A 20,468-nucleotide genomic window follows, 5' to 3' on the forward strand; every position below is an offset into this window, starting at 1 on the left:
CTCTGCCACTTCAATTAGACTGCTCTCATGAACACGTGACACATACAGACAGCGTTGTTCAATAAAAAGATAGACAGTGTGCATAATTTAGCTTGAACATTGCATTCATCAGAGCCAATGGTTCGCTCAGCTTATTAATCATTTCTTCCGAACTGTCACTCCTTAGAAGCAGATTCAAACTGACAGTCACTTTTCATCCATCAATGAAAAAAAATATGACGGGGCATTGTTTTCCTTATGAGCTGAGAGACAAAACTACTGGGAAATTTGAGATGTTTGATATAGAAACCAACATGGCAATATATTCCGCCAAGCTATTTCTCCAAGCAGACTTTGGGTCAAATAATATTTACAAGTATTGCTTACTGTTTTTTAATCACTTAGCATATAGTATGTCTTTATACAGTATTCCAAAGTTTCAATGTGGGTTAGAACAACATTTAAATAAGTAAACATGTCCCTTACAATGATGCAGGCATGCCTTGGGTTAGCTTGTAACAAGATGCATCATCTTACGATTTTTCTCAAAATCAGACCAGTGGTATCTGAGATATCACGGCTGAGTTTGAATTTTGACCTTCAATTAGACCAATATAATTTGTAAGGATAGCTGAAATTTGTGTGTTTATTGGACCAACTGGATTTGTGATACGAGTTCAAGCCTTTCAGATTTTGAAATTTTTACCTTTTAACTCTTAGTGCCTCCATCAGGGCAATCAGTGCATGTTTTAAACAGCAGAACACACTGCTAAAAGCTTGCCAGGGTGAGAGGTCTTGTTTTGAGTTTAAAATTTTGACCTTGACTTACGGGCAAATGAGTGTAAATTGTGAGGACAGCTGCATTTTGTGTAGCAAGTTTTGTGTCATTCGAATTCATGATGTAGGAGTCAATGATTAAACTTTTGAAATTTGGACTTTGGACTTTGGAACTAATTTTAGCATCACTATCTTACTAATTAGTATACATTTTCAGGCACTATTTTGGTCGTAATTTGAACCAGTAATGTGGGAAATATCAGTTTTTGACAAAAACAAACAAACAAACAAAAAAAAAAAACACATTGACCCAAATAATAAGCCGACTGGTCTATTTTTTTTTTCTTACAGCTGGAGCACAATGTGAAGATGCATCACCCCTCTAGGTTTCAGTGAAATCAGATCCCCCTCCACCCCGGGCCCCCCAAGCCTCCCTGGCTCTCTCTCTCTCTCTCTCTCTCTCTCTCTCTCTCTCTCTCTCACACACACACACACACACACACACACACACACACACACACACACACACACACACACACACACACACAAACCACACTCAAGGGATGAAAAGTAGACAATGTGCATTCACGGGGATATGTGTGACAGTCAAGGTTAAAGCTGCATATATAAAGCAGAAAGTAATGGTCCTGCAGAGTCAGAGCGGGGCTGCAAAAGCAGGCGGAGTGAGAGATAGATTAGATGATAACAGTGAAGCTGACAGCAGCAGCCAACAGGCCTCCTGTCCCCTGTCAGGACCCAGATGTCAGCAGATTAAAGGTGCACTTCAACCAGCAAGAAGTGTTACATTTCTCCTTGTATGGTCAAGCAGAGACTGATAGGAATTTACCCAAAGGCATCCATACAGTTTAACTGGACTGAATCAGACTTTTTTTTTTTCCGGATTTAGTGTGTTATTCTGGGGCCTATAGAATAATTCCAAAAGCAGACCGGGAGATAATGCTTTTCACTGGCTGGAGATCCAGTAATGCCTTCAGCTGCTGGATCTTCTGAGCGCAGCAGTAAAATACCCCTAACAAGAAATGGCTTAGGACATGGAGAAAAGTTGTGAGGGGATTAAGCCAGATCACTGCCAAGCTCTGAATGGAAGGAGGAGAGAACGAGAGAAGTACCATCAGGCGGAAGCTCGAGTTTGATGGGGAACACAGTCCTGTCCTCACAGCGAAGGGGCATCCTTTAGCGTCTTTTAACCAGAGGGCTGGTCAAAGTTGGTCCAAGCTGCCATGACAGCAAGCATTCACCCTGCTGAAGTGTCCTTGAGCAAGACACTGAATCTACCTCTGCTCTGTAACTGACCCTGACCTCTTACCTCCATGTTCGGGGGGGCAAACAAAAAGATTATTTCTTCTTCAGGAATCAATGGCGTGCCACACAAGACAGGGTCAGGTGTCAGGCAAAGAGCTGCCTTGAAGATAAATGAACGGCCTCCAGTCTGAGCACAGAAGCCCATAATGAATCTAGTGTATAGAACCTGAAAATTAGATTATAGATTTGGATAACAGAGACGCCAAGGACCTTAAAGTTAAATTAAAATTTCGTAAGGTTGATTTAAGTGAAGCCCCTTTAGACTCAACTGACAAAAAAATTGCAATGAGCACCATTCACTCTTCATTTGAGAAATAGAGAGGGACGAAAGCAAACAAAAATAAGAATAAAAGGTAATTTTCATGATTGGAAGCTCCCCACACTGGCTGATAGCAAGTCACTTTTCAGGAAATTGCAAATATAATGCAGCAAATACAACATAAGGTGCCAAACATCTGTGCCGCATAATTCAGTTTTTTTAGAGTGCCATGCCTTGACATGATGGTTTTGTTAAATCCTCATTTTGCATCAAGCCGGCAGTGCCGCAGCACACTGTGCACAGCATTATTGATGAAGCTCTGTTGTGATGTTCCCCTGAGAGGGATATTTACAAAAGTTATTCATTTGTTTTGAAGCAGAAGGCAGGGTGTTGGACTCAACCAAAGTAAAAGAAAAAGGGAAAAATCGGAGCTAGCTGTCGACAGGATGGAAATAGACGCTGAACTGCTGAACAGTGTTAGTTTGATAAAGTTAGAGAGGGTAAGCGTACACCTCCTGTGGCGTAAGGTGATTTATGGGCAATGCAGATTGTAATGAGGCTTGCCCAGTGGGAGAGAGGAGGAGGAACGGGGTTTCTATCCTGAGAATTCTTCAAAGACAAAGGAGAGAGGAAATGAGAGAACCAAGTGTTTTCTTTTCCTCTGATCAGTGTTGGGGAGTAACTACTTGCAAGGAGCAGCGTTACTTATTTAAATTACAAAATGAATGTTACTGTAATCCATTAGAGAATCTGGGAGAAAAATGTTATGAAATTAAAGTTACTAATCAAAATGTTGGTGATTACAAAAGGGTTACATCCAAATGTATTCTTGGCATGTATGTAGCTTGTATGCAGAATATAGCCTTGCTCTCATACTACTTGATATTCTATGCAGGATAATGTTCCTCTGAATTTTGAAAAAGTAATAATAGATAGCTAACCATAAAACAGGATAAGTGAAAATGAAAATAATATCGTATAATAGAGTAATAATAGAATAGTTGCACTTCCCAAATTGTTGAACACATGTTGATTTGATTAAAATTACTATTATCTTGCACGTCCCACAATCTGGCGATTCACAAATTCCACTGTTTAGTGCAATGTGGAAAATAGGAAGCTCAAATCATGCAATCTGATTGGTTGACAGCTGTGTTATAACAGTATACCAGTATGCTTCAGCTGTTTTGTCCATTTCTGTATCACTCCGCCAAGGCAAAACAGTTCCTTAACAAAATGACATTTGGGAGCACCACTTTTGGTTCATAAAGTGCTTCATAAATCCTGCTGTACAGCGCAATTGAAAGTATAAAAAAAGTCTGGTCTGTAAATGTAAACAGGAATGCCGCATAGCATCCACCATGCACATGATGCCTGTAGCCAGAAGGGCCTATTTTCATCTTAAATGGATTCCTATAACTGTGTTGATTGGAATGTGCCTGAATGAGTCTGATTTTTATATATATTCAGTAAGCGTTCAGCTAAGGGGGTTGACAGACCTCCGCTTTGCATCAGGTCGTCACCCCCCTTAGCTGTGACATAATCACAATACACCACTGCCTGGAGGGAGTTATTGTTTAAATAATTAGCGTCTTTTAGCTGAGAGTGACTTGCATAGCCGGGCTTGGGGATGAGCATGTGCATGTTTACTTGACTTCACTGCGCCTATCTCAACATTCCCATTGTTTTCATCAGTCTGGAGCATCAGCATAAGCCCATAAACAATGTTTAACAAGCAGGTGGATGAAATACGCTGGGCTTTTATCAGTTAATGAACAGGCCGATTCAGCCCATCCACACTGTCACAGCTCTAATGCTTCGGTAAGCCCCTGCCATGTTTTTTTCTTCCTCAACCGCAGAACGGCAGCCTAATCTAATTGGCCCATCTAATTTGCTGCTCGACTAGTGTGTGTATATGTGTGTGTGTGTTTGTGTGTGTGTATACACCATAGAAACCATCTGTTCACAGTGAGCTAGCATGAGTCACAGGCCAGATCTGAGCCATGGCATCTGGGCTATGACATCCCATCGTCCTGCCCGCCAACCACTCCAAACCTTTCCCTCTCCTCTCCTTCTCCTCTCTCTTCTCACATTTGACAGCAACCTCTCCTTCTTTCCCTTGCCTCTCTTCCCTGTCTCTCTCTCTCTCCCCTTTATTCTCAACTTATTTCATTTGCTTTTATCACAGAATTTCCCCTCAGTTTTTCCTCCGCTACGCTGTCTACTCAGCTTTGCCTCACGTTCATTTGATTTCCAGCATTATTTAATTATCAGCCCAAAGAGAGGAGAGATAGGGGTGATAATACACTGTTTGTTTTGGTGATCGAGTTTCTATCACTGAGGCGGTGTGGCTCAACAGCACAGGCTTCATCAGCCTTCCCTCTCTGGATTCAGCTCCCAGCTATGTAATAGAGTCTGTCAATCACAGTGGAATTAGCAGCCTATCCCCTCCATCTATCTTGTATGCATAGACGCTCTCAGTCTCTCTCACAATAACAAAAAATCCACACACACACACACACACGCACGCATGCATGCACGCACGCATACACAGGGTTAGGCATATATCCTTGAATGCTTTTATGGATGTTAGTGATAGGGCTAAAGGCAGGATTGGGTTAATGACTAATCAATGCCATCTAGAATGACCTACAGCTCCCAAAGGCACATGCACACATATCCATACAAACATTTAAAAGATATGTAGTTATGCATGCACGCATGTGCGCACACACACACACACACACACACACACACACACACACACACACACACACACATGGGCGATCAGATTCAAGTAAAGCTATACCAGGCAGGTCTATGTGGGGCTCCATTAGTGCCAGAATGATGCTGTTGCATATGGTGTTTGTTCTGTTGCTGTTGAATATGATGGTGTTACTATATATTGCTCATTTTACATTGTTAGTATGTTATTTACTGACATCTGAAATGGTAGATACATTATTACCTTTTGTATGATTTTTTTTCCCCATTGCTCTTATCCTTTGTTTAACATGCATTGCACATCTGTTTGCATCTGTATTCCTTGTGTTGAATATTGTAAATAATTATCATTGTCACTTATCCTGTTTTCTGGTTAGCTAGCTAAAGATCACAAAATGCAGGGATATATTTAGTCAAAGCCATCTCCCTGAAATGTGGCCATGACAGTAGACACAGATCAATGAAAACAATAGACAGACAAATGCAAACAACATTAAAAATAAAGAAACACATAAGACAGTACACACAGATGAACAGAAATGACAGCAGACAAAAACAAACAACAGGAGACACAGACAACAGGAGTCAACCATGTACCAAAACAAAGATAAAGCAACACCACCACAATAAATAGCATTGTTTTGGCACTAATGGACCCCTGTAGACTCAAAGTCACCTTCTTTGCCTTACTGTGTGCATGCAAGTATATATGTGTGTGTTTCCATTTGATCCTGTCTAGACTGATTACTGTCTCCTCTATGTGACAGTTGATCCTCTGTATATTCTACCTATTGAACGCTCCTGCAGTGGGTGTTACTTGCAGATAAACTGCAGCAGGAAGAACAGTTTCACCACTGTGACCACATGACCAAATCATAATGAACCATGCATGAGCAATGCATATATCTTATTGTTTTACCCCCCCCCCCTTCACGAAATAACATAGGCACACAATTGCATGTGTGCACACAAACACACACATGCACCCTCTCTCTCTCTCACACGCTTCCCATTGATCAGAGTGAGGTTGACGAGCTACGACAGTGGGGAGCTTAAACTCCAGGGATCTTACTCTAACCCACTTTACCAGAGCCTAGCAATCCTTCCCTCCTCACTGCTCTATTCCTTAATGATTTCTCCTATCCACATCATCCAGAGCCCTAATGGAGTCCGCTTTGCTCGCTGATCAATGGGGAAAACGTGCAACTGAGCCTGGCCTTTCTTCTTTTCTCTGTTATGGAAAAAGGTGCTGGGTTGCGGTGTCTCCCCTGACATACTTGATGGAAGGTTGTGTGAAAGCTCATCTGTCAATCTGTCTGCACTTTGATCTGAGTTGGAGCACCGCGAGATGAGCAAAGATTCCCGAGTGGTGGAGGAAAGGCAGGTGCGAGAGCGTGCAAACAAAAATTCTCATCCAGGTGCACGCAAGCTCATGAAACACAACCACTGACACTGACACATACCTATCAGTACCAACGCAAACACATTCAAATGAGTAGATACACATAAAGACAAAAAAAAGCTCCTAAATACTCACAATCAGGAAAGGAAACTTTTTGTCCTCTCACTGACTTTTCAGTTTCTAGAACAAGACAGAGGAATAATGAACTAAAATAACCCACTGTAAAAAGAGAGAGGCGGGGGGAGAGAGAGAGAGAGAGAGAGAGAGAGAGAGAGAGAAAGTGAACCATTGTGATGTTGGCAAAGTGTTACATATGTCTGACATGTTTCCTATTCCAGTGATTCCTATTCCAGAGCCATTCAGTGTTACTGTATGGCTCAGTATTACATCATTTTGCTGTGAACTGAAACATCATTATCTATGTCATACAGTCAATCAGAAAAGCATTGGCCCTTGACTTTTTGCACATGTCCTTGGGCTACAAGTAAATTTAAAGAGCAATCATTTTTGTAAAATTGACATATATCAAGAATTAATATGGGGAAAGATCTAATCATAAACAAAATATCAAACTCTTTTGTCATCCGGGCTAAATTATCTAAAAATTGTAATGCATTATCCAAACTTCTTTGTTAGACTGCAGCATGGGGCACGGATGACAAGAATGGTTCCCTTTCAGAGTAATTATGATTTTTTTTGCCATAGCAGCTGTCTGATATCATACTCCTTTAATACATATTAATGCGATTATAGGATGTGTGTTGCATGACATTTCAGTATAATGAAGAGCAGCAGTTAATGAAAGGCATTTGGGTCCAGGTCTGGAGGCCTTTTATCAGCTGCTTGCAACTACACTGAAAACACATCATGGGTTCACTTTGCAGTGATTTTTTTTTTTTTTTCCCAAATTCCCCATAGAAAAAATTAGACAGTGAGTTAAGCCTGTACTAGTGCTCACTCAGTGAGTCAGACAGCGAGAGATCAGCAGTTATGCCAGACAGAATCTGGAAGGTCAAATGGAGCGCAGGAGTTCAAATGCCTCACAGCTAAAGGTCGTGGGCACCACACAGAGTCAAAGCTCAAAGTAAACCATACTACCACTTCCTCCCTCGCTCTCTGTTGCTCCAGAAACACACACACACACACACACACACACACACACACACACACACACACACGTGCATGTGGAAAAGAACATCAAAGGGCCTTGATCTTTTCCCTCTCATGTCGATCCTGCACACTTGATTCAATTTTGGTCACAACATGCTCTGAGGTGCAGCGGCTCAACAGTAGTAAAGGGAACATTCTGCTTTAGGCGATACTTTTAAAACAGTCACTTCCCCGTTCTCCTGGCTGGCATTTCTATCAGTGTTTTGTGAGTATGTGCATGTGTTTACGTGTGTGTGAGTCTGTAAACAGACATGGACAAATGACAAACTACATGTCATAAAATATTGCACCAAAACTGACCAGGAACTCTTCATGCTACTTTAAAGCCATGGCCACTCAAAACCAGATACATTTGAAAAAAAAAAAATTCTCCCCCATCTGCACTACAATTCCAGATCAATGTTTTCATATTGAAACACTCTGGAGAGCGTTTTTGAAGAACACCAGTTTTGTCACTGGAAAATACCAGCATTGTATGGACAGAAAGCCATAATGAAGAAAAATAAGTGTGCAATTTTGGCCAGCTTAATCTGGACATAGCCTAATTGTCACTACTGTAACATGCAAGAGATTAAACTAATATTAATGACAAAAAAAATGTACAATTAGCGAGAACTATCTTGTTCAGAGAAACTACAAAAGGACCTGTTGCTGCTGATGGACGCCTTTGCAGAGACTAAGCTTGTGACTTTACGGTTACAGGACCGTCTTATTCTCCGGCTTGAGATTCTCTCTGCTCTCATTTCATTGATTCATGTCATATTCTCGGCGTAGTTTTGAGAAGCTATTCAATATTGAAGATTCTGCCTACTTTATCTGTAAGTCACTTAGCCTCTGATGAATGGCAAGACGCAATATTAATATACTATACTGCCTCCTTCAACAAACCACATCACAAAAAGAATAGAGTGTCAGAAAACAGTCAGCTTTCATTTTGTTAATGATGTATTTGGTCATTTTTCATGTCTAGTCAAAACCCCTTACTCTGCTATTACTTGCACAGTGGCAGTCACCAATTCATGACCATCAAGTTGTCATATGCTATTGTCAGGTTCTGCCAGATTCATCACTTTTTCTTGCCTACGACTCAAATTTACTGTTGACCCATTCATCAAACACATCTCTAACCATCACACTGTCTGTCTCTCAGTATTTAACTAATTAAAAGGAAAATTGCCTCTTTTCAAATCTACCACATCAGTGAATGAATTCTCAAAAAGACCCTTGCCTCTTCAGGCACACACACACACACACACACGCACACACACACAATACCCATGGTCAATGCTTACAGCACAATTAGAGCACTACTCATTGATATTTGAGGAAAGCAGCATGTTGTGTTAATTTTGAAGGTATCTGAATTTGAATTTTAGTCTTAGTCATCTCTTGAAAGATCTTTTTTGTTTGTTTTAGTCAGGTTTATTTAATAAGTCACATTAAATTAATTTTCCGTTTGTTAGGTTTTGGTCAGAAGTACGCCAAATAATTTTAGTCAATTTAGTCAAATGACAGGACACTATTCTCAACATACTATAGCATTTACTGAGCTTTCTTGTTGTTCTGGACAGTCCCCTTGCTTGTGTTAATATTTTAGAATAAGTGAGCGTGATTTTAACACTGTATTAATTTTACCTGACACAATACAAAGGATGCCAACATTAAAGTTTATAAATAAAGACTCTGGTTGAATGTCTGGTTTGCAACATTCTGCCAGTACACCAATGAGGCGAAACGACTCTCTTTACTTCACTTCAGTATTTATGTCAGCTTTCTGTAGCTGGATAGTTGTAGTGTATCTCCATGCTGCCTTCACAGGAACGGGATGTCGCAGTATAATCTATAAAATGTAACCAATCTTAGTTGACACTTAGGAAGATGTACAGTCTCTTCCTGGGTATTCCCTGCGGAGGAAATGAAGAGCTTTTTCCTCTTCGTCATTTCTCCTACGCTTCCAACATCAATGCTGTGTTATTGCTGTGGTTACAAATTTACAAGAGAGTATTCTGCTGTCGGACTTCCCATGAAAGCAGCTCAGCTGTTTGTTAGGTTGTTCATCTTGTTGACAAAAGGGAGGCAAATATATGTTTATTTGTGTCTGTCTGTTATTCTACCACTGGTGTTTTTGTGTGGCTGATTTTTGTCAGGGGTAATTTAAACAAAAAATATCTCATCTTAACTTTTGTTTTCATGGAGCAACTTGTTAACATCATCATTTTGTCACCATCATTGGTCATGAATGACTCATTTTTGTAGACAAAATTAAAACAATTTTCACCAAAAGAGAATGACGATTGTAATGCCAAAAGCTGGATGAAACATTAGCATAGCCGTATCTATAGCTATTCAAAAATGGAAACCTTGCCATTTTTTGCACTTCATGGGCAGACTCTGCCCATTTCACAGCTGCTAAATAGATGCCACCCCCACATTTCTATCAGTTTTTATTAATTTCTTACCAATGGGAGAGGGATGAAAAAGTAGAACTACAAAGGTGGGAAATGAGGAAAAGGAGTGATGACATAACAGTGGTGCTGACGTGTGTGGGAGCGGGTGTACCGATGTCAACTGTAACCGGGAGAAGAGCAGTGAGCAATACCTATGTAGGTCACATTAAAAACACATGCAGCTACCACATATTCAGCCAGCCAGCTACCCAACCTGCCAAGCAGCATTGGAGGCACAGTTGCAAGATCACTTCCAGAGCTCCAAGACTGAGAAAATAAAGCCATCCACGGGGTTTTATCAACAGCATTAAAAAGTAAAATATAACTTCACTCATGCAGAATGGGGTCCTTGAGGCTGAGATGAGAGTCTTAATAAATTAGCCATTAGGCCACTGAGAAATGACATGAGAGTATTTTGTTGCTTTGTGTTTCTTTGGCATACTTTTGAAACAGAAAATGGAAAAACTGATCCATAGTCCTCCCTCTAAATTTACTGTGGGGGACAAGGATTGGAAAGGTGAATTTGATAGCTCCCAAAGGAATTCCTCAAGGTTAAGTGTATAATTTAAGGGTCAGATTCCTTACCATTACCCTAAACAGAGATTATTATGGTGTACTGTCTCAGCTGCTCATGTCTCTTTATCAGTGGTTCATAAACTGTGAGGTCATTTTTTGGGGTTGCAAGATGATTGAGACATAAGGGAAAGGAAAAAAAAAAAATGAATTTTTAAAAAATATTTTATTCTTTGTTCTGCTTTCTTGTGACATACTATGTAGTTTGAAAATATGATACCTCCTCTCATAATTAAGCAAATGAAACAATCTGAACAGGTGGTAATTTTTTTTAGCTGGACTGTTTATCACTGTGCATATGCAGCCTGTGACAGGAGGTTGTGATTAGCCATTAATTTGTTTTACGGGGTCACAAGTCAAAAAAGACTGGGAGCTATTGCTTTATATGAATGCTTAATTTGTACTGGGTTAAACATATAATAAACATCAGTATCTAAACAAAACGTAAACTTCTAAAACCAACTTTCTCTTTAGTGATATAAAACAAGAAGTGCCCTTACATGCTGACTGCTTACAAAACAGATGACTTTCCTATGTATACGCTACGACGATAATAAGAATGGCTACGTTTATTGCTTGGCTGGTTCATGAAAGAAACCCCCCTTACATTGCATGCCGATGTTCTTCGGGAAATGTGCGTCACTAAACTGCAAGTCTACATTTAAGTGAAGATGCTACCTATTATGGAGGCTTGTGTATGAAAATACATGGGGAAGAATACATCTTATAGAGGGTGGAGCTCAACAGATAAAGCAAACTGCACTATAATGAATGCAGGAAAAATGGGGTGGGGGTTGTTTATGCAAACTATACTCACAAGGGGAATACATGTAAGAAGGTAATAAAAACAGTATGTAGAGTGAATGGTGATAATGCTCATGATGTAATCAGAACAAAGTAGATAGAGAATAAAGGACATGGGTAATCATGTGGTGTGAACAAAGAGAGCAGGAGCACAAAAAACAGCCCAAATACAGGAAACAGCTGTCACCATGAATGTTACATACAGCAGAATGGCAGCCTTGTAATAAGAAGACTCAGACTCACGGTGTGTTGTCCTGCAGGGGTCGCTTTGCGTACTGTCAGCAGAGTGCGCCGAGGAGACAGACGACACGCTGGAGCTCCTGACAAAGCCAAAGGCTGCCAGGCGTCCTGGGGGGAGACGACTGGAGCTGAAGCCTGGTGGGCGCAGGCCTGACTGACTTGCTTTGGGAAGCAGAGACCTGGACGCTGAGGTTTGGGCTGGGGCTGCAGCTGCAGCTGTAGTTGGGGCAGAAGGAGGAGCAGGAGCAGGAGAAGGAGGGGTGCAAATCTGGTCGTCTGTTGAAGGAGTAGAGAAAGAAGAAACCTTTTTTGCCAGGATTGAAAATGTGTCATTATGGGAACAGTTGACCCAATAATAAAAGTTCTGTAATTATCTCCCTTGTCCTTTTTGCTTCTAAGTCGCCTTCTCCAAAGCATCCAACAAGGGGCAAAAAATGGCAACATTCCTCCAAGTCTTCTGAAGTAAACTATATTTCATCCTCTGTGGAAAAGCCCTGTATTTTGCACAAATCTTCACTATAGCCTTTGATAGCAAAACAGTTTATGCTAAAATGCACCCAAGCCTTATGTATCCAAGAGAGAGAGTGGTAATTGCAACCTCTTGCGAGTTCACAATGAGTTTTTGAAAGCAGAATTTCGAGAAGAACACGGATGTGCAAGGCTTGGATGCGTGTTAGCATGAAGAACTGTTTTCCTATCAAATGCCATGGTAAAGACTTAAGTGTCAGAAGAAGATCCCACTCATGATATGAATGCTTGGTTTTGAAGCTGTATGGAGTAGCTTAATTATTTTGTCATTTTGTGGCAGTTTGGAAGCCTAAAAAGTGGTACTCATTTGCTTCAGCTGTTTTGGAACAGGCTGCTGACTTGTGCTAGCTACCTCCCTGTGTGTTGCATGGACATAAAAACTTCACCTGCATTTCAAACTGTTACACGGATGAGTAGATAATACAAAACTTTCATTTTGGGTGAACTTTTCCTTTAACTGAAAACAGTGAGTTATTGGGACAAGGGGGCTGCATTTAGTTCAAAATGTGCAATAATATTGATAGAGAGGCCACATGGGGTGTCCTCAGCTGAACCAGTATCAGCCAAACAGAATATATTGTTGGGAGCCAAATGATATACAATCTACAGACACTGTAAACAAACCCTTTCACCATTTGTTGCTATTCATCTTGTCTGGTGATCAGCTGCATTAATGCTTAGTTTATGGGAGCTGTTATACTGCAGCATGTGGTACTGAAGGAACAGCAACACAAATATAAAAAGTATGGCTGTTGGGTACTGATATACTGATGCACACGCATGTGTGTGTGTGTGTTTGTGTGTGTGTGTGTGTGTGTGTGTGTGAGACAACAAGAAAACTCATTACACACCACTCATATACCAGAGGAATGTCGGTGGTTCAGCATAACCATAATGTTTATTTCCCCAGTGAATCATTTAGCTTCCTGTGTTGACTAAGCTCTCGGTGGGCAGCAACTTCTCTGTATTATGACGCCAACTGCTACAGCGATGAACTACAACAACTATACACAGACGACGACTTGCAAACAACTGCTTTTGGCTCTGTCTGGTCACACATACAGGCTGGGCTTGCAGCCAGCTGTTTCTCTGTTGCCAGCACTATTATGACACTGAGTATTACAGCCACAATTGAGGTCAAGGGACTATAGGTATAGGCATTTATGATATCTGCTTAAATTTCCTGTGCAGGCATTGTCTTTGTAGCACAACAAATAGTCTTCCTGCAGAGTTTCTACAGTGCACTACATTATTGGCATTTCTTTAGTAAACATAACATCTATTACTTTTGCATTGGTGTATATGTGGTAGCAGCTAACACCTTAAAAGTTCTAAACCTGATGCTGCCTAGGTACCATAACTGCAAGGATTAGTTAGAAAGGGAAAGACTGGAAATTGGAGGGCAGAAAGAAAAAAAAATGTACAAAGAGAATTAGAGAATGAGGGAGAAAGTGAGAAAGAGACAGAGAGCAAAAGAGAGTCGGTGAGCAGAGGGCAGAAATCCTCCTTACTCACAAACTGTTTCTAACAGCCAAACAGAGGAACTGTGCAGGCATGAACAACCAGTGTGGCACATAAGCACATATGCACTGGGCAGTGGGCAAATCCCCATGCCTGTGGCTTGGGTAGACCCCCGCCAGCTTGGATACCCAAGCCTTGAGCACAAGGCTGTGATCCTGGGCAGAGGAAGAGCATTATCCCCTGCTGGCTGGAGAGATAAGGTAGGCAGCCTTTCTTTCCTCTCCATTTGGCATTGCTATGTGCTCCAGTGCACGCTATAGGGTAACCACAGCACCCATACTGGGGGGAAACAGAATCAGAATCATCCTAGTTTGAGGCAGACGAAGGCAGATGATAGAGAGCAGAGGAATAGATAGAGGTCTCTCTCAAATGATGTCTCCAGTGAAATGCCCCTTCAGCGTCAAAGCCCATCACCAGTGCCCTTGTCCGCACTTATCACATCTTTCCCCCTTCCTCCATCTCTACCTCTGTGCCATGTGGTCCGTTTATTAAATTGGAGCTCGCTCCTCTTGAGTGAGAAGGTCAGGATCATTAAAGATAAATGTCCTCAGTTCCCTCCCTACTCGACTCCATTCATTCCCACTGAGATATGAGAGAGAGAAGTGAACCTGACAAACATCCGCTCTAGCCTAGATGCCATGGTCCCTTGCTCCTGCTAAATGAAAAAAAAAAAAAAAACACATTATTTATAACAACCTAGAAAGCAAATAGGCAGGAGATAAAATATATAATAAAGATCTGCCTTTGTCTGACTTCCTTTTCCCCTCGTTTCCCTGTTTTCTCTTTCGACCTTATTCCTCTGTGACCTTTAGTTTTTGCCTACCTCTTCCTTTTTAGTCACACACTTTCTCCCTCTATTCTTATTTGTCATTTTCTTAGTCCACCCAGCCCTGGTAGAGCATATGTAACACTCAAAAAACAGCAAATGGGACAGAAATGTCTAAAATGCTGAATTTGGAAATGCACCATTAAACACAAAAATCTAGGTGTTTTAGTGGGCATGCAGTTTCCTCCTCTCTGAAAGCCATCCAAGGCACTGAGTGAGACTGCCTCACTTTGCCTGTAGGTCTGTAGCACTTGGACCGTTTTCTTAACAGACCCTGAGAACAGAATAGATCCTCGTCCACTGGCTTCCAATGACAGTAAGAGCATCCTAATTTTGAGATGCATTAGGTAAATTGGGCCCAGAACAGTCAGTGGGACTGCTGGGATGTACAATAATGAGAAATAAAAAGTCTAACCCATTTTAATTACAGACCAAGGCAGCTTGCGACAACCTGCATTGATTTCTCCCATAAAGCGTTAAATTGCATGTTATTAAATCTGCTACTTCAGTGCATTGCAATCCTTGCAGAGCCACTCAACCACAAGCATAGGCTTCACTGCAGTGAAGAAGGGAGGACCAGAGTATCAACAAGGATAATTTATGAAAGTGGTAGGTAGCTTCAAGATGAGTGAAGAAAAAATGTGTGTAAAAGACTAAGAAAATACCGGTCCTGTCCTGTAAGTGATACTCTTTATCATAACCATACAATGATAAAACCTACTGTACATGGTAATTATACAAGTAGTTTCAGTACTTGGACTGCTATACGATTGCTATACAATTACTATAATATGTGAAGGAATTTCTGCTAATAAAGGGTTACAAGATGTTCACACTGACAAAGGAACCGAGAAAAGAAAGGAGAATAAAGACACACTTACCAGAAGCTCAGATTTTCCCATCAGTTGACAAGAAAAACGCAACACAAGTCCTTCGATCACACCAACATGCACAGACACACATGCCACACACACTGCTGACCAATGCTACATGTAATATGTTTATTTGTGGTGATGACTGCGTGTGTTTACCCATGCAATGTGTGCAATGCAGACCACAACGGGGATGAGAGAAGATGCCTTCAGGAAGATACTGACATTACTTAAGTGTTAATTGCTTTGCACTTCAAAGGCTGGAGCTCCCTGAAGGCCAAGCAGCACGGAGACACCATACATATGTATTAATAGGGATTATGATAAGGAAGCCTGGCACATAATAACACTATGCTCAATTCTGTATGTGCAGTTGGGGTCTGCATGCGCGCATGCGTGTGTGTGTGTGTGTGTGTGTGTGTGTGTGTGTGTGTGTGTGTGTGTGTGTGTGTGTATGTGTGTGTGTGTGTGTGTGTGTGTGTGTGTGTGTGTGTGTGTGTGTGTGTGTGTGCACTCTTATGTCCGGGTTATCATACCCTGGGAGAGTGCACAGATCAAATATGCATGGAAGTGATTAATGGCATTGCCTTGGAGCAGTGTGCAGACTGATGAGTGAATTTTACTCTTCAATATTCCAGTGACAGTCGAGCTGTGAGTCTGACTTCAGCAGTCACAAGTGGCATCTGCGTGTTTTGTGATGCGTTTTTCAGCATCATTCTCGGAAATGTGATATGTGTGTGAATGGGTTGATAGCTTCTGCAGAGGAGCAGCAGAGAATGTTGTATGTTTACCAATTCGAGCATCCTTCTCACTCTCAATCCTCCTTCCCTCCATCTCTCTCTTTGTGTTAGATGCAGTTTTCCGGAGCAGGAAAAGCCCCCTTGGAGTGTTTCTTAAAGCCTCTCAACCAGATCAGCCAAAATTAATTTCAGAGACATGCATTTTAATGAGCTGCCTTCATCTCAGGCCAATTTGAACAGGAAAACAGTCCCACAACTGCTTGCTGCTGCAAAGGAGCAGAAAGATAAGGCAGTCTTCTAATGTGTCAAATGTTGGCCCGTTGAAATAAAATCTGATGCTGAGTTCAAAAGAAGTCAGCCTCAATCTGGTGCTTTACATGTTTCCTGCTGAGGAAATTAAAGAAGAAACTTAAACCTGCTCCATAATACTGTGTATGGTCAGATTAAAGTCTCTAAAATCAAAGGTATACAATTCAGAGGTCATCAGGGTGTCAGATTTAATATGATTAACAGTTATGTACCTGTATTGCCCTGGTTTTTCTGGTTGGTTGCTGGGCTGACAGGCTGGACTGGCTGGCTAAAGACCAGTGTTGACCTCTGACCTTGACCAGGTCCTCTGGCCTTGGCTGAGCTTGTGGCTGTCCTGGTCACAGCTCCCAAACCAAGTCGGAGCCCCCTGCCAGAGCGCAGCAGGCTGCCACTGCCTCCAGCCTGGGCAGCCAACCTGGGGTGCAACGGGTCCTCAGCAGAGCCCCCTCCAAAGCTGGAAGCTCGTCCCACCTAGGATTCAAAATAGTTGGCTAAAGTGTCTAATTGATGTGATATTAGCTTTGTTTTCAAAGATATACCTGTACAGCTCACCTAAATTAACTAAGGTATCAGAGCATGACTATTCCTAAATTGATATGGTTAATAAAAAAAAGGAAATCAAGTTCAACATATGTTATAACTATTTCAACCAAACAGTTGAAGTTAGTACGACATATTTGATTTGTTTTATCTGAGTATTTCAGTCTAAGAAAATGCCATTTTTTACTATTTTAATAAAATTGCTTCATTTTCTAAAGCTCCACTATACCTGGTTTTGACATAGCAATTTAACACTTTTTAGCATAACACTGTGTTTTCATTCACATCTTTGCATGTTGGCTACACTATGTGGTGGATGATTTCATATCCAGATTTTCTGCTGGCATGTGTTTCACTAGCAAAGAAAAATTGAACATACTGGAAATCTCAGATCCAGAGATTTAAACTCTTTCTTATTACCAACACGCTTTCTTACCACTCACTCACTTAGTCATGTCTTGGTGTTTCAAGGCAGTATGAACATGAATGTCAAATGAAGCTAGTTAATGAGGGTCAATAAAGAACCATTTTAAAGCAATGATGAGCAATTCTGTTAAGAGTGGAGATAAATGAAAAAATATGTTTAATCAGTTAAACATAGTTTCATGTGGGAGAGAATTTATTGACATTCAGAGTAATTCAATTTAGTTGGGGAAGTTGACAGGCAGCGTTACCAAAATTACTAGGAGACAACAAAGAGACCACAAAGACAGATCTCACACCAAAGTCTTCTGAGAGGAAGACATTGGTGTGAGATCTGTCTTTGTGCTGAACATATGTTATTAAGTAATTCTATGCTGAGGACAGCCACTGCTAATTTCTACAGAAACTGTACCATGACTGTGTCAACTTTCTATGAATGTGCCATGATCATGCACAGAGCTGAATCTCTGCAAGACAACTAATCCTTTATTCTAGCAGGTGAGGATCAGTGTAATACCAAACTATAGTAGCGATCAAAATGCAAGCTTATTCCCTGCATAAAAGACAGATGATAAAAAACAATCCCATTATAAAAGGTGGACACATAAACTAGGAATCAGACTTGTATAGTAAAAATACAGAATAAAACAAAACACTTACCTCAGGTTGGGAATACTTGTCATTAAGTGTCCTGTAAAAGTTGTCTGCCTTGCTGCCCAGTTTTGGGGGTGCTGTGTGGCTGTGGGTATGTGTATGTGGAGCAACATGGGTGTGTGCAGGGGGAACAGTGTGTGTGTGTCCAGGGGGCCTGATACTCCTGCTCAGCATCCCTGATGGGAACATGTTTGTCTGCATCTCTTGGCGGTACTTGTCATAAAGAAGGTTGGAGGCACTCAGTACTGGGGCGTCTCTGGGCTCCACCCCAGGTTTGGAGGGGTCTTTGGGTGTGTATTTGAAGGAGCTGGGTGAGTTTGCTTGGCTGTGGGTGTAGGCTGAGAGCCGGGACGGCAGAGAGGACACCTGATAAGGCCCGTCAACAGCCTGGGGCTTGAACTGAGGATTCTTCCTGACACAGGTAATGATTTTGGGGCGAACCCCTTTAGGTTTCGGGGTGTATTTAGGTGAAGGGGATCCATCTTTGGGGCTGGAGTTACGGTTAGAGTTGGGGGGGCTCTGGTGGTTGTTAATAGGCGCTTTGGGGATTCCAGTTGTGCTTATATTAGTTTTGACTGGTGGTTTCAAGCCACTGTTGCTGTAGCCCTGAGGCAATGTCTGTACTGCAGGGCTGCATCCTGGCTGGGGGTTTCTAACCATCCCAGCAACATTCCTGGAAGTGAGGTACATGGAGGGTTGCCTTCGTGGAGAGCCCTGGGGTGTCCTGAGAGGGGACTGGGGAGGAGTAGATGCCCTGGATCCAACCCCAGTTCTATTAGGACTGGAGCAGTTCCTTCTATATGTGAGTTGGGTTTGGGGTCTCTTCTCAAATGTGGACGGGTTGGAGGGACTGGAAGTATGCCGTGCAGTCGTTGGCTGCTTATCCAGGGGTGAAGCCTCTCTGTGGGCTGCCTGGCTGGCCTGAGGGACTTCAGGTGTGCTGTACAAGTGGGACACATCTGATGGCTCACGTAAGGACGATCTTATAAACCTTCTGTTGGTCCCATGACTCTGTACATCTGGAGAGGGTGCAGGTGAAGGGGGTTGCCCTGTTTCTGTTTGATGAGGATTGCCAATTGGCTCTGCTAAGCTTCTTCCTCTTCCTATCTCAGTCTGACACAGGGGTCGGACTAGTTGTTGACGTCGAGGTGGCAGCACCCTCTCCTCAAATCCAGCCTTTCGCCTTTGGCCTAGCCCCCCATCAGAGGAGGACAATCCGTTTCTGTGGTGACCTCCATGCTCCTGTCTTTGATCCTGGTTGTTGCATTGCAGTTGCCCTTCTAGGTCATGTTTCTCCTGAGGATGCAAAGGTGGCGAGTTCTGGTTAGCATCTACAGTGGGTGCCCTTCTTCTGGTCTGGGCTGAGGTAGTGGTGTTGGCATTGGAGTATGGGTTACTTTTGGGGTTGGATAGAGAAATGAGGGACTGGGCCTCTCCACTACTATCCAAAGCACTGGCTAGGCTCCCGCTCAGGGAAATGGCTGTCAGACTGGAGACAAAAACATTTGTTTCAGACTTTGACTCCTTCAGACCTCCTCTCCGTCTCTCCCTGTCTCTTCCTCTGCCTAACCTGGTGTCCCCCTTCTCCACTGAACTTGTCACAGATGTGTCTAGGTCTTCAGAGCTATGACAGGCCATCCTTCTCTGCATCTCTTTGTCCCTCTGTACTCTACACTCCACTTTGTTGCTGTCATTATCATTTCTCCTCACGCCAACTGAAGCAGAGCTGGCAGTTGAACTGGACGATATCGACATGGGACCCTCATCTTTTCCATCTCTTACACTACCTCCATCCTCCTCCTCGTCCTCTGCTGCCTCTTGATCCTGATCCCTCTTTCCCAGGAAGGTATGTATCTCCTGACGCTCCAGCAGTTCAAACTCCTGCAGCTCAGGGTCCATGCATTGCTGCTCAGAACCCCAGATCAATAGCTTGTCCTGTGCATCATTCTGACAGACCAAGGGTGGGATGGAGCTGGTGCTGTACCCAGTGTCCCCCACCAATCCTCTCTCTCCTTGATCACCCAGTGGAACCAGCTGATTGGCATTATCATCCCCAGGTTGGGGCAGCTGGATATGAGTTTTGTTTGTCTTCATCTCTCCACTGGAAACACTGACCCCCAGCCCCTGGAAACTAGTTGGGACACTCATGTTAAACAAATTATTCTGGCACACTCAAAGACACCTGTGGAGTCCTGAGGCCATTTATGGAGTTACAACTGTCTTCTTCTTCTGTTTTTTCTCTCCGTGCTTCTCCGCCTCAGGATCTCTGTGATGATGGTGCTTCAGCTGACTAGTCCAAGGGTGAAATGTCATCTCATGTACTCTTTTTCACTCCACTGTCCCTATCTGGTGTGATA

At 42.3% G+C, this 20,468-nt stretch overlaps 1 protein-coding gene across 1 annotated transcript in view; it reads right to left on the minus strand.

Annotated features, from left to right (window-relative positions):
• The window catches only part of mtus2a (microtubule associated tumor suppressor candidate 2a), a 43,342-nt gene extending 23,083 nt beyond the window's left edge, over nt 1-20,259 (minus strand). The window contains exons 1-3 of the mRNA XM_030069127.1: nt 18,118-20,259; nt 16,707-16,965; nt 11,692-11,974 (exon numbers count right to left, since the gene is read on the minus strand). Of these exons, the coding sequence (XP_029924987.1) occupies nt 11,692-11,974; nt 16,707-16,965; nt 18,118-20,259 (2,684 nt within the window). The remainder of the gene's footprint in view (nt 1-11,691; nt 11,975-16,706; nt 16,966-18,117) is intronic.
• Between the last annotated feature and the right edge of the window lie 209 nt (nt 20,260-20,468).

This window comes from Myripristis murdjan, chromosome 14 (assembly GCF_902150065.1).
Source record: "Myripristis murdjan chromosome 14, fMyrMur1.1, whole genome shotgun sequence".
In the NCBI taxonomy this organism is placed as follows: domain Eukaryota; kingdom Metazoa; phylum Chordata; class Actinopteri; order Holocentriformes; family Holocentridae; genus Myripristis; species Myripristis murdjan.